At 51.4% G+C, this 10,391-nt stretch overlaps 2 protein-coding genes across 4 annotated transcripts in view; both read left to right on the top strand.

Annotated features, from left to right (window-relative positions):
* Nucleotides 1–5,649, top strand: part of CACNG8 (calcium voltage-gated channel auxiliary subunit gamma 8) — a 26,395-nt gene extending 20,746 nt beyond the window's left edge. Inside the window, exon 8 of the mRNA XM_015585738.1 lies at nt 5,533–5,649. Coding sequence (XP_015441224.1) covers nt 5,533–5,649 — 117 coding nt within the window. The remainder of the gene's footprint in view (nt 1–5,532) is intronic.
* A 532-nt stretch (nt 5,650–6,181) lies between these two features.
* The window catches only part of CACNG6 (calcium voltage-gated channel auxiliary subunit gamma 6), a 9,163-nt gene continuing 4,953 nt past the window's right edge, over nt 6,182–10,391 (top strand). For all 3 annotated transcript variants that reach the window (XM_006907152.1, XM_006907151.1, XM_006907150.1), the window contains exon 1: nt 6,182–6,506. In XM_006907152.1, coding sequence (XP_006907214.1) covers nt 6,182–6,506 — 325 coding nt within the window. The remainder of the gene's footprint in view (nt 6,507–10,391) is intronic.

Genomic DNA, 10,391 nt, shown 5'->3' with positions numbered 1-10,391 from the left:
TATTTTTTGTGGGGTTGGAGGGTGGGGGTGGGGTGTGGTGTTTTTTGCAGTTTTGAGATGTTTTCTTTTTAATGTTTTGCTGTGTGCATGTGGGGGCGGGGCGGGGAGAGAGAGGGACTCCCAACCCAGCCCAACTCCTGGAGAGGGGCCAGTAACACGAATATATAGTTACACCTACAAACTATATATATGCTCTGTGTAATAAGAGGTAAAGAGAAGGGATGCGGAAAGACAGAATGACAAGGCATGGACGTGGACATTTGTTCACTTTCTCATTCATTATTCCACAAGGGTCCATTTGTCTCATTCGCCGGCCGAAGTGCTCCGCATTGTGCTGAATATTGAGCGCTCAGTGAGGCAGACAGACAGGGTCCCCAATATCCTTGTAGAGTTTACATCTTGTGCATTAGACGATAAAAAATTGTGTACACAACAGTAAGTTATAATTAGGATATAGGAGAAATTTGAAATGCTACAAATATGCTCCATCAGGGGCTTCACCCAGCTTAAAAGAAAGGGATATTTTAGCTGATGCTGAAAAGATGACAAGCCAGCCAGGTGAAGCTAGGGGGAAGAGCTGGCTCCAGAGAACAGCCTACACAAAGGCCCTGGGGCAGGAGTTGCAGAGAGGGCTTTTAGCAGTGAGCCAGGTTCAGATGCAACAAGAGGAGGCTTAAGACCAAGGCCCTGCCAGACTCCCAGGGACCACTGACCCAGGGACATCTGGGTTAGGCTAGGAGTTTAGATTTTATTCTGAAGACATTGGGGAGCCATGGAATAAATGGCTTTCAGCATGAGCACAACCATTAATGGTGTACAAGGGGGCGGCAGGAACTGAAGAGATGAGAGTGAGAGGCAGGGACGAGCTGGAATCCAGAATCAAACATGCACTGGCTCTTGAAACTCACTTGTAGAAGGAAGCAGATAATTAACACAAATACTGAAGCACAGGAGCCATGTCTGGTGTGCAGGAGAGGCGCTGAACTTAAAGGTACTGTTTCATTCATTCAGCCATTCACTTGACACTTATGCGGCTCTGCTAATGTACCAGGCAGTGCACTAGAATCAGTGTCCCCTGAGGTGAAACAGTGAAGCAGACCCTACAGGAGCCTTCGAAAACCACAATCCACATAGAGTGATCGGTGCTGGAACAGGGACCACATGGACATCTTGAACAGAGAACAGAGTGACCGACCAGCTGCCTGGAGTGGGTGGCACTCATGTCATGCCCAGCCTGGGTTTCAGAAGGATAAGTAGGAGTCTGCCAGGTGATAAAGGGGGTGAGGGAGGCTTTCTAGCAAAAGAACAATGCTCGCAAAGGCTTGGGGGAGTGAAACAGCATGCTACATGGGGCAGGATAGGGTTGAGAGATAAGCCCAGAGAAGCAGCTGGAACCAGAGTCTTAAGGGGTTGGAGTTCCAGGCTTAGGATTCAGGACATTCTAAGGGTAGTGGGGAGACATGGGAGAGCTTTGGGCAGGGTTAAACAGGCTAAGGGCAGGGTTAGACGTGGGTGTTAGGAGACCCCTGGGACATGGCTGTTGTAGATAGTGACAGGAGGGCGGTTGAACTGGGCAAAGGCAGTGGGAGTGGAGGTGGTATGGGTTTGAAGGTCACTGAGGACACTGAAGATCCCATGCGTAGTGGATTTCCCTTCGCTGGCTCAGCAAATATTTCCTGAGGTCTCCAGGATGCCAGGCCAGGTTCTTGGTGATGCTGGAAGTGCAGAGATGACTCAGGCCCTGCCCTGCCCCTGGGGGCTCCTGGTTTAGTGAGAAGATAGATGGGGCATAGACAGGGTGGGAGTGGATAGCAATGGCACCAGGCTGTCAGGGTTTCTGCCAGGGTTCGAGGAAGACTGCCGTGGGGGCCATGTCAGGGAGAGATGCTAAAATGGGGACAGAATACAAATTAGGGAAAACTTGGTGTAGGGATGATACATGGAAAGAAGAGACAGGAAGAGGTGGCATTAAAGAAACAAGTTTGGTGAGAAAGGGGGAAGAACTGGTCAAGGGGTGGTGGGTTCTAGGGTTCAAAGGCCAAACAGCAAGAAAGGTGGAGGGCGGACAGAGGGAGAGACAGGAGAGGGCTGTGGGAGGACAGAGTCTGGGAGAGGGAGGAGGGGAGACAGGGGAGAAAGGGTAAGAGCAGTAGAGATCCAAACTAGGTGAGTCACAGAAAAAGAAAGGTAATCCAGAGAGGAGAGAAAAAAGGATAGGAGAGAGACTGACACAGAGATGTACACGTCAAAAAAGAGACATCTTGGAGACACATACACAGAGATGGAGAGGTAGAACCACAGAGAGGGATGTGGAAATCTGCTCTCCCATGTCTCCCCACAACCCAAGTGTAGCGTACAGGGATGACTCACTTCTTTTGCTTGCTTGTTTTCAGTATTTGAGAAACATTTGTGGAGTGCCATCCTGTTCTAGACTCAGGCTAGGCCCACAGCATGTGGTGAGCATGTGGTCAAGGTCCAGCTCTCCTGGAGCCCACATGAGAGGCGAACAATACGTAAGAGAATTTCAGTTTCGGGGAACTGCTTTAAAAACTAAGCAAGATGTGGTGACGGTTATGGAACAGGGGCCTTGAGAAGCCCTCCCTGCAGAGGGAACATTGGAACAGAGACGTGGGTTGTAAGAAGGCTGCGTTCTGGCCACCATGGCAGGTGGCACAAAAGCCTCTAGGAGCCCCAGGTTGGCGGGCAGCCCGGGAAGCGGTGGGCAGGTTAACAAGGGAAGCAAACCAGGTGAGGTCAGAAGCGCAGGCTGTTGGGCAATCATGAGGAGCCTTGTAGCCCTGACTCTATGGGATGAGCATGGCATGGCACGGTTATGCTTTTATTTACATTAAAGAATAACAGAAGGCATATTGTGCTGAGAATAGATATAGGGGTGAAAGTGGCAGTAAGGAGTTAGGGGACTATCGTTCAGCTCAGGCTAATTTGGCCTGGACCCACGTGGAGTCAGTGAGGGTGGAGAGAAGTGAAGAATAGGGCATGGGACTTTGGAGATGGAGCCTGTTGAAGTGGCCAACTGGATATAGCGGGAGAAGGAAGAGAAACCAAAATGAGGGGAAGTGAGAAGCTTAATTGGGTATGTGCCACTTAAGTAGCTGCACTGGGTGTTCCCAGAAAGGGGGCTACTGGGACAAGGGATCAGGATTCCAGTGGAATAGTCGAACCACGTGACCTTTGGCCACAGTCAAGTTGGGTATCAGGTACTGGGTTGGAAATGGGAGACTAGAGCTGGGGGCGTGGTCACGGCTGGAAATACAAATTTTGGAAACATCATTGTGTAGGAAATGTTTAAAGCCACCAAGCTGGATGAGAAGGTAAGTGTGGATAGAGAGGTGACCCCAACCAGAGCCTGGGGGGCATCTGCATGGGGAGAGGAGAGAAGGTGGAGGACAGGAATTGGCCTGTGGCGCTAAATGCCACTGGGAACTGGAAGAAGGTCATGAGAGCAAAGTGACCATTTGCTCCATTTGATAGCAGGTTATTGCAGTGCAGGGGTGGGGACTGGGACCCTGTTTGAGCTGAAGGAATAATGAGGGAAGGAAGGTAGAGGGAAAGGAGACCAGGCCATCCTTCTGGTGTGAAAGTGACAAGAACCTCCATACCGAAGAAAAGAAAGGAGGGGCAGGGAGAGAGGGGACAGAACAAAGTATCCTGAAAAGAGAGCTGTTACAGCAGGGTGTTGAGAAAGATAGGGAGACCCAGGGCCCAGAGAGGAGATGGATTCAGAGGGTAGGTGGACCATCCCCAGCGCTGCCTTACCCAGCTCCATCCTGAGCTGCAGCCAGAGCCGAGCACAGCCTCGAATCCCCCTTTGGAGCCTCTCAAGGCCTGGGAAGACCCAGTAAAGCCAAAGAAAGAACAGGTTTTGCCCATTCATTTAAGAAATTTCTGATGCCTTTGCAGCTGCCTGCTAGGCCAGCTGCCTGGGTTGAGAGATAAGGAGGGCGGTTAATCAACACAGAGGGAGAGGACCTCTAACGGGGACACCTTTCCTAGCTTAGGAGGGGACGTCTGTGTGTCACCATCTCACATCACCCATCATTATCCATTGCTTGTGCGTTCATTCAAGTCATCTAATGCACCTTTCCTGAGGCCTCCTGTGTGGTTTCGGGCTAGCTGGTGCTGAGCACGAGGAACCTTCTGCATCTGGGCCCTGCTCCAGGCCAGAGACAGCAGCAGACGCACACAGTCACATGTACTCCAATGGAAGCAGCACAGGGTGCCCTGGGCATCCAGAGCAGGATGCACAGAAAGGGCAGTTCACCAGCAAGGGGCTTGGTGAAAGGTGGGGCCCACCTGGGCGGTTGGCACAAGGGCTGAGGGCCGGTGGGTGGAGGAGTAAAGACCAGGCCCTGCTGCCATTCCACATGGCTGTCCTGTCCCTGTCCCTGGGGGAGCGAAGCTGCATGGAAGGTCCTCTGGGTGCCCTGTCTAATAAATTCGGTGATGAGGACTGTGGCTTTGATTCCTGCGCCCTGGCACCCAGCCTCTCCCTGGTTCTGCCCTTTCTACCTCCTGCAGAGCTGAGGACCCCAGTGCAGAATTGTCCTTCCACCTTCAAGACCCAGGAGTCCAGACTCCAGCCCCTCCTCCCTCAGACCTGGGGGTCCACCCCCCAGCCCCTCTTTCCACTGACCCAGCAGTTCAAGTTCCCAACCTGCCTGCTCGGTACCAAAAGTCCAGGCTCCCCGCCCTGCTCCCTGTTTGGTCACCAGAGAGATCGGACCCTCACTTCTCGCACTTGCCGCTTAAGGAAATAATGTCCTTTCAGGCTCCAGCCGGGTCAAGACTCGGCCCTAGCCCCTCCCCTGCCTCTTGTCCCTTAAAATACCCGGGATCCCTATGGCAACAGGCGCCGGGCGACAGGTGCTGGTGTTATTTACGGGTCGAGCCCGAAATAGCCGGGAGCGTGGGGGTGGGCGGCTGGGGGCGAGGCCGCAGCTAGAGCAGCGCTGGTGGGCGGCCGGGCCTGCGGCGGAGCGGAGACCACAGTTCGGAGGATCGCGGAGCTGGGGCCGGCGAGGCGCCCAGGCAGTAGGGCGAGCGGGGTCCCTGCCCAGGAGCCGGGGGTGGGAGGCCTGCGGGAGGCGCCCGGCCTGGAGCTGAGGCTGGAGGCGTCCCAGCCGGACGGGCCCTGGGAGCCCGGGGGAGGGGGGACCCAGTGATCCCGAGGGGACGCAGAGTCCCTTGGGGATCCCAGCTGTCCTCTGGACCGCGGGCGGACTCTGTCCTCATTTCCTGAGCCGCAGTGTGGACCACAGCCACTCCATCTGAGCCCCAGTGGGGACCCCAGGTCCCCCTCTTGAGCCCTGGGAGAACCCTCAGCCCCCTTCTCTGAAGTCCATTGTGTCCCTCGGCCACTGGTCCCATCTCAGTCCCAGTGCAGACTTCAGATCTCTCTTCTCTGAATGGCCAGGGAGACCCTCAGCCCCTTTGCCTGAATTCCAGCAGGTCCCCAGCCCACGCCTTCTCTGCACGCTGCAATTCCCTTCTGTGACTGCTGTGTGTGGGGAGGTGGGGGGGTCTGGGGGCGGTCCTTCTGCCTCTCTGAGACCCAGAAGGAGTTCTGACTTCCCTCCCTCCACCTCCACCTCCCCCGGCAGCCCCAACTCTTCCTTCCCCAGAGTCTGAGCCCAAAGGAAGTCAGCAGGTGTCTCCTCTAAATACTGGGAGCACTTCTGCGCCCCCTTCTTGGGTACTCCAAACTCTGAGCCAGTGGGGAGCTCAGATCCCTTCTGTCAGGAAACCAGTTTCCCTTTTGTTATTCCCCCAGGCAGGAACCCTGGCAGCCCCTCGAGCTTCAGCCCACACTTCATTCTCCTGGCCCTGGAGTCTTCTGCCTCCCTCCTGGGCACCCAGGTTCTAGCTCTGAGCATCAGGGGGCCTTGCTCTTTCTCTGGGTCACATCGTTTCTGTTGAGTTTCTGGGGGTACTCCAGGCTCTCCTCTGGACCTCAGAGGGTTCCTTAGCTGGAAGGTCTTGTTTTTTCCTCATTTTTCCTGAGCCCCAGAGGCACTCCGGCTCCCTCATTGGGAGGTTGCAGGGAGATTCAGGAATTCCCTTTTCAGAGTCCAGGGGAAACAGCCCCTCATCCCTTCAAGATCCCAGGCACTCCCCGCCCCTGGGAGCCCTCTACACCTGGGCCCATCCCCACACAGTGATGATGATGTGGTCCAACTTCTTAATGCAAGAGGAGGACCGGCGAAGGGGGGCATCGGGCCGGGCTCGAGGGCAGCACAAATCTGGGCTGTCGCCGGAGCAGGAGGGGAAGATCAAGCTGGTGCTGCTGCTAACCTCTGTGGGCGCCACGCTGGCTGTGCTGGCTGTGGGTACTGAGTTCTGGGTGGAACTCAACACCTTCAAGGCCAATGGCAGCGTTGTGTGCGACGCCGCCCACCTGGGACTATGGAAGATGTGCACCAAGCGACTGTGGCAGGCGGACGTGCCAGTGGACAGGGAGACATGCGGCCCTGCCGAGCTGCCTGGAGGTGAGTTGGCCCCCAGTGCATGAACCCCAGACAGTCAGAGCACCCTGGTGGGAGAAAACCCTGCTCCAGAAACAGCCTCTGCCCCAGGGAGGGAGCTTGTACCCCCAGAAAGAGCATGAACCCACATCGGCCCACTCTCCCCAACAGCTTTTGCCCAAGCACAAACTGCAGAGAGTCTGTACCCCCAGACTAGCCTGTGTCCCCCACCAGTCTTACCCCAGACCAGCCCTTATCTTCTGATCAGCTTGTTTCCCTAGACCACACGGTGCCTTCAGACAAACCTGTACTCTTAAACCAGCCTGTACCCAAAACCAGCCTGTACCCCCCAGACCAGCCTGTATCCTCAGACCAGCCTGTATCCCCAGACCAGCCTGCACCCTCCAGACTTGCCTATACCCCCAGAGAGAGCCTATTTCCCTAGAGAAACCTTGTACCTCTGCACATGGCCTTACCCCTGAGACCCACCCTGTGACTCCAGACACAAATGGTGCCCTCAGACAGCCTGTGTCCCCCAGAAACGCCCACAGCCCCTGAGACAGCCTGTGCATGTGTCCCTGTGCATGTGTCCACACACAGCCTGTGCCCTTAGAGAATCTGGGTTCCTGGTATCAGCTTGCTCTTTCACACCAGCGACAGCCTGTACCTCTATCTTGCGGGCCCTGGGAGAAAGAACACCTTACCTCTGACCTCCAAGTAGAATCCATACCTATTCCCACCTACTGATTCTGCCCAATAGAGTTCTCACCACACAGATCCCAACACCCAGGCAGCCCTCGTGCTTCCTCTATTTACCATCCCTCTCACCTCTAAATGAGCCACCTGCATACTCCAGCCTTCTCATTTGCTCTTACAGACACTCCCCCACATGCTTCACTTTCCCACAGAGTAGCCCTATCATTCCTCGCTATGTTAGGGAACTGTCCCCTACCTCTCACACTCCCTGACAGGGTACGCCATGCTTCTTGCTTATACCAGTGGGACAGCCTGTCCCCCTTGGGAACGGGCTCTCATGCCACCTCCACTGACCCAAGGAAACTATCTGACACCCCTCAGGGTCCATTCAGGATGACACATGCTTGACCGCCTATTCCTCCAGGCTCCAGATAGGACACCCCATGCTCAACTTCCCTAGATGTGGAACCTTACATCCACAGGGTCCCAGCTAGGATACCCCAAGCCCTTGGTAGCAAAGTAGGATGTCTGAGGTACTCATCCACTCAGCATCCAGATTAAACACTTCACTTCTGCAGATGGGCTAGTTCTTGCCCCTCAGGCCTCAAGCAGGAAGTCCTCAAACTTCTGTGAAAATGGAATGTCCAGTAATATAAATATTAGATGCTTATGCCGTGCTCGGCTCTGTTTTAGACACTTCACATGAATCAATGTGTTTCCACATAGCAACCCTGTGCGTAGTTATTACTGTCCCCATTCTACAGAAAAGAAAAATGAGAAGAAATGTAAGTGGCTTCATCTATGCACTCAGCTTTGAACCCTGGTCACTTCTGTTCTTAGCAACTACCCTAGATTGCATCTCACTAGTCTACAAAGATATCCCAAAGGTCCTCGCTGCACTGGAGGGGATGTCCCACCCACCTCACTGTATTCAATGGGGTCCTTCACATCCCTTGCTGTCCCCAGATTAGTCAGAAAGGACTTCAACTTCCTTACGAGACAGCTACTGTCACCCCACAATCCCGACCATTCAGAGCACATTGCACCTCTTTCATTATCTCAGAAATACCCCAGTGCCTGTCAGGGACATTCCAAGGGGCCACGAGGGGGTGACCCATAAACAACTCTTTTCCAAATGGGTTGTGATATATCCTCTGGGGTTGGAGACAAGATGTCCATATTATTAGTAGTCAACGTGGGATGCCAGACACCCCACACTCTCCCAGAATGGTGTCCCACGCCCACTAGATGGGGCTCACACTTCCTGTGTGTATGTAGACCATGTTTCCCCCACTGACTGTTACACGCAGTGTCCCCTTCACTCTGCTGCACAAAGCATAAGGACTGTCACAACTAATGCCCTCCTCCTTCCCCCTTCCCTCAGCCTGCCAGGTCCAGTGTCCCATACCACCCCACCTGACTCAGTCCATCTCTTGTCCCTCCACATCCTCCTTCAGTTTGGAAAGTTCCTTCCTACTCCTCCAGACTGCCTGGTCCCTCTCATATTTCTTTCAGCCCCTCTTATTTTCTACCTCTCTCCTCCCTTCCTATGCCTCAGTTTCCCCATCCATAGAATAAGAGAGAAGTGAATTAGATGAATTCGATTGAACTAGGTGAATTCTACAGGAAGTTCTGGCTTTAAAATACAGTTTAAAAAGTGCCTTAATTTTTTTCAATTGGAGTTGACATTCAGTATTATTTTATATTAGTTTCAGGTGTACAGCATGGTGGTTAGACATTTAGATAATTTATGAAGTGATTTCTTCAATAGTCTAATACTCACCTGGCATAGTTATTATAATATTATTGACTATATTCCTGTGCTGTACTTCACATTCCCATGACTATTTTGTAACTGTCAATTTATACTTCTTAATCCCTTCACCCTTTTTACCCAGCCCTCTAAAGCCCCTCCCATCTGGCAACCATCAGTTTGTTCTCTGTATCTATGAGTTTTTCTGTTTTATTTGTTCATTTATTTTGTTCTTTAGTGTTCACATATAAGTGAGATCATATGGTATTTGTCTTTCTCTGAATTATTTTACTCAGCATAATACTCTCTAGGTCCATCCATGTCATTGTAAATGGTAAGATTTTCTTTTCTTTTATGGCTGAGTAATATTCCTTTGTATATATACGTACCACTTCTTTATTCAATTGTCTATTGATGGGCAAGAAAATGCCTTTTTTAAGTTTAGGGTTTCTTAGATCTTAAGTACACAAAATTGAATGAATCATACTCTTCAGTTTATGTCACAAAATCATTACCAGCCTTTGCAAGGTTCTTCCTGTGCTCTATTTAACATTATTATTCTTTTATTTCATTCCTTCCTAACTCATCTCTTTAATGTGTTTGATAGGCATCCAAGCATATATCTTTCCACTTGGAAAATATATAGCATTACTTTATATCCGTAGGTGTTTTAATTTACATAAATAATATCATGCTATAGATGTTTTCCTGTTTTTAATTTTTTCTCCCAACACTGTGTTGGGGAAAACCTCAAATCTCTCCAGGTTCTGTTAGCCTTCTGACTTCCTGTTACTATAAACAGTACTGCAGTGAACATCCACATATATATTTCTGAGTGTGGTTTTTGTCTGGATGTAGCCCCAGAAATGAAAAGGCTGGGAATAAACATACTTCATTTAATAAAGTCTATCAGAGTGCTTTCCAGAAAGACAGGCATACCTGCGAGTTCAGCACCAGACCGTCGCAGTCAAGTGAGTCCCATGAATTTTGGGGTTTCCCAGTGCACATAAAAGCTATGTTTATACTATATTGTAGTGCATTAAGTGTGCAACAGCATTATGTCTCAAAAATGTACATACCTTGATTTAAAAATACTTTATTGCTAAATAAAGGCTAACCATTACCCGAGCCTTCGGGGAGTCATAAACTTTGCTGGTGGAGGGTCCTGCCACAATGTTGATGAAAACGCAGCATTATTGAAGTGCAATAAAACGAGGTCTGCACCAGGTTACACTCCCAGGTGTTTCCTGTTCTTCCAGCGCTTGATATCACCCTTTCAACGTTGGATCATCTAATTGCTCTTCAGTGGCATCTCCCTGCTGATTTGAGTTGCATTTTTGGGATACCTAGTGAGGTGTAGCATCTCGCCCTGTACTCGTGAGTCATCCAGGCAACCTCTTTTATGAAGCGACTATTCATGTCTTTGCCCATTTTTTACCTGGCTTACCTTTCTTTTCCTG

This window comes from Pteropus alecto, unplaced genomic scaffold, assembly GCF_000325575.1.
Source record: "Pteropus alecto unplaced genomic scaffold, ASM32557v1 scaffold432, whole genome shotgun sequence".
NCBI lineage: Eukaryota > Metazoa > Chordata > Mammalia > Chiroptera > Pteropodidae > Pteropus > Pteropus alecto.
Note: the sequence above shows the minus strand (reverse complement) of the source record. Positions and strands in the feature narration are given on the sequence as shown.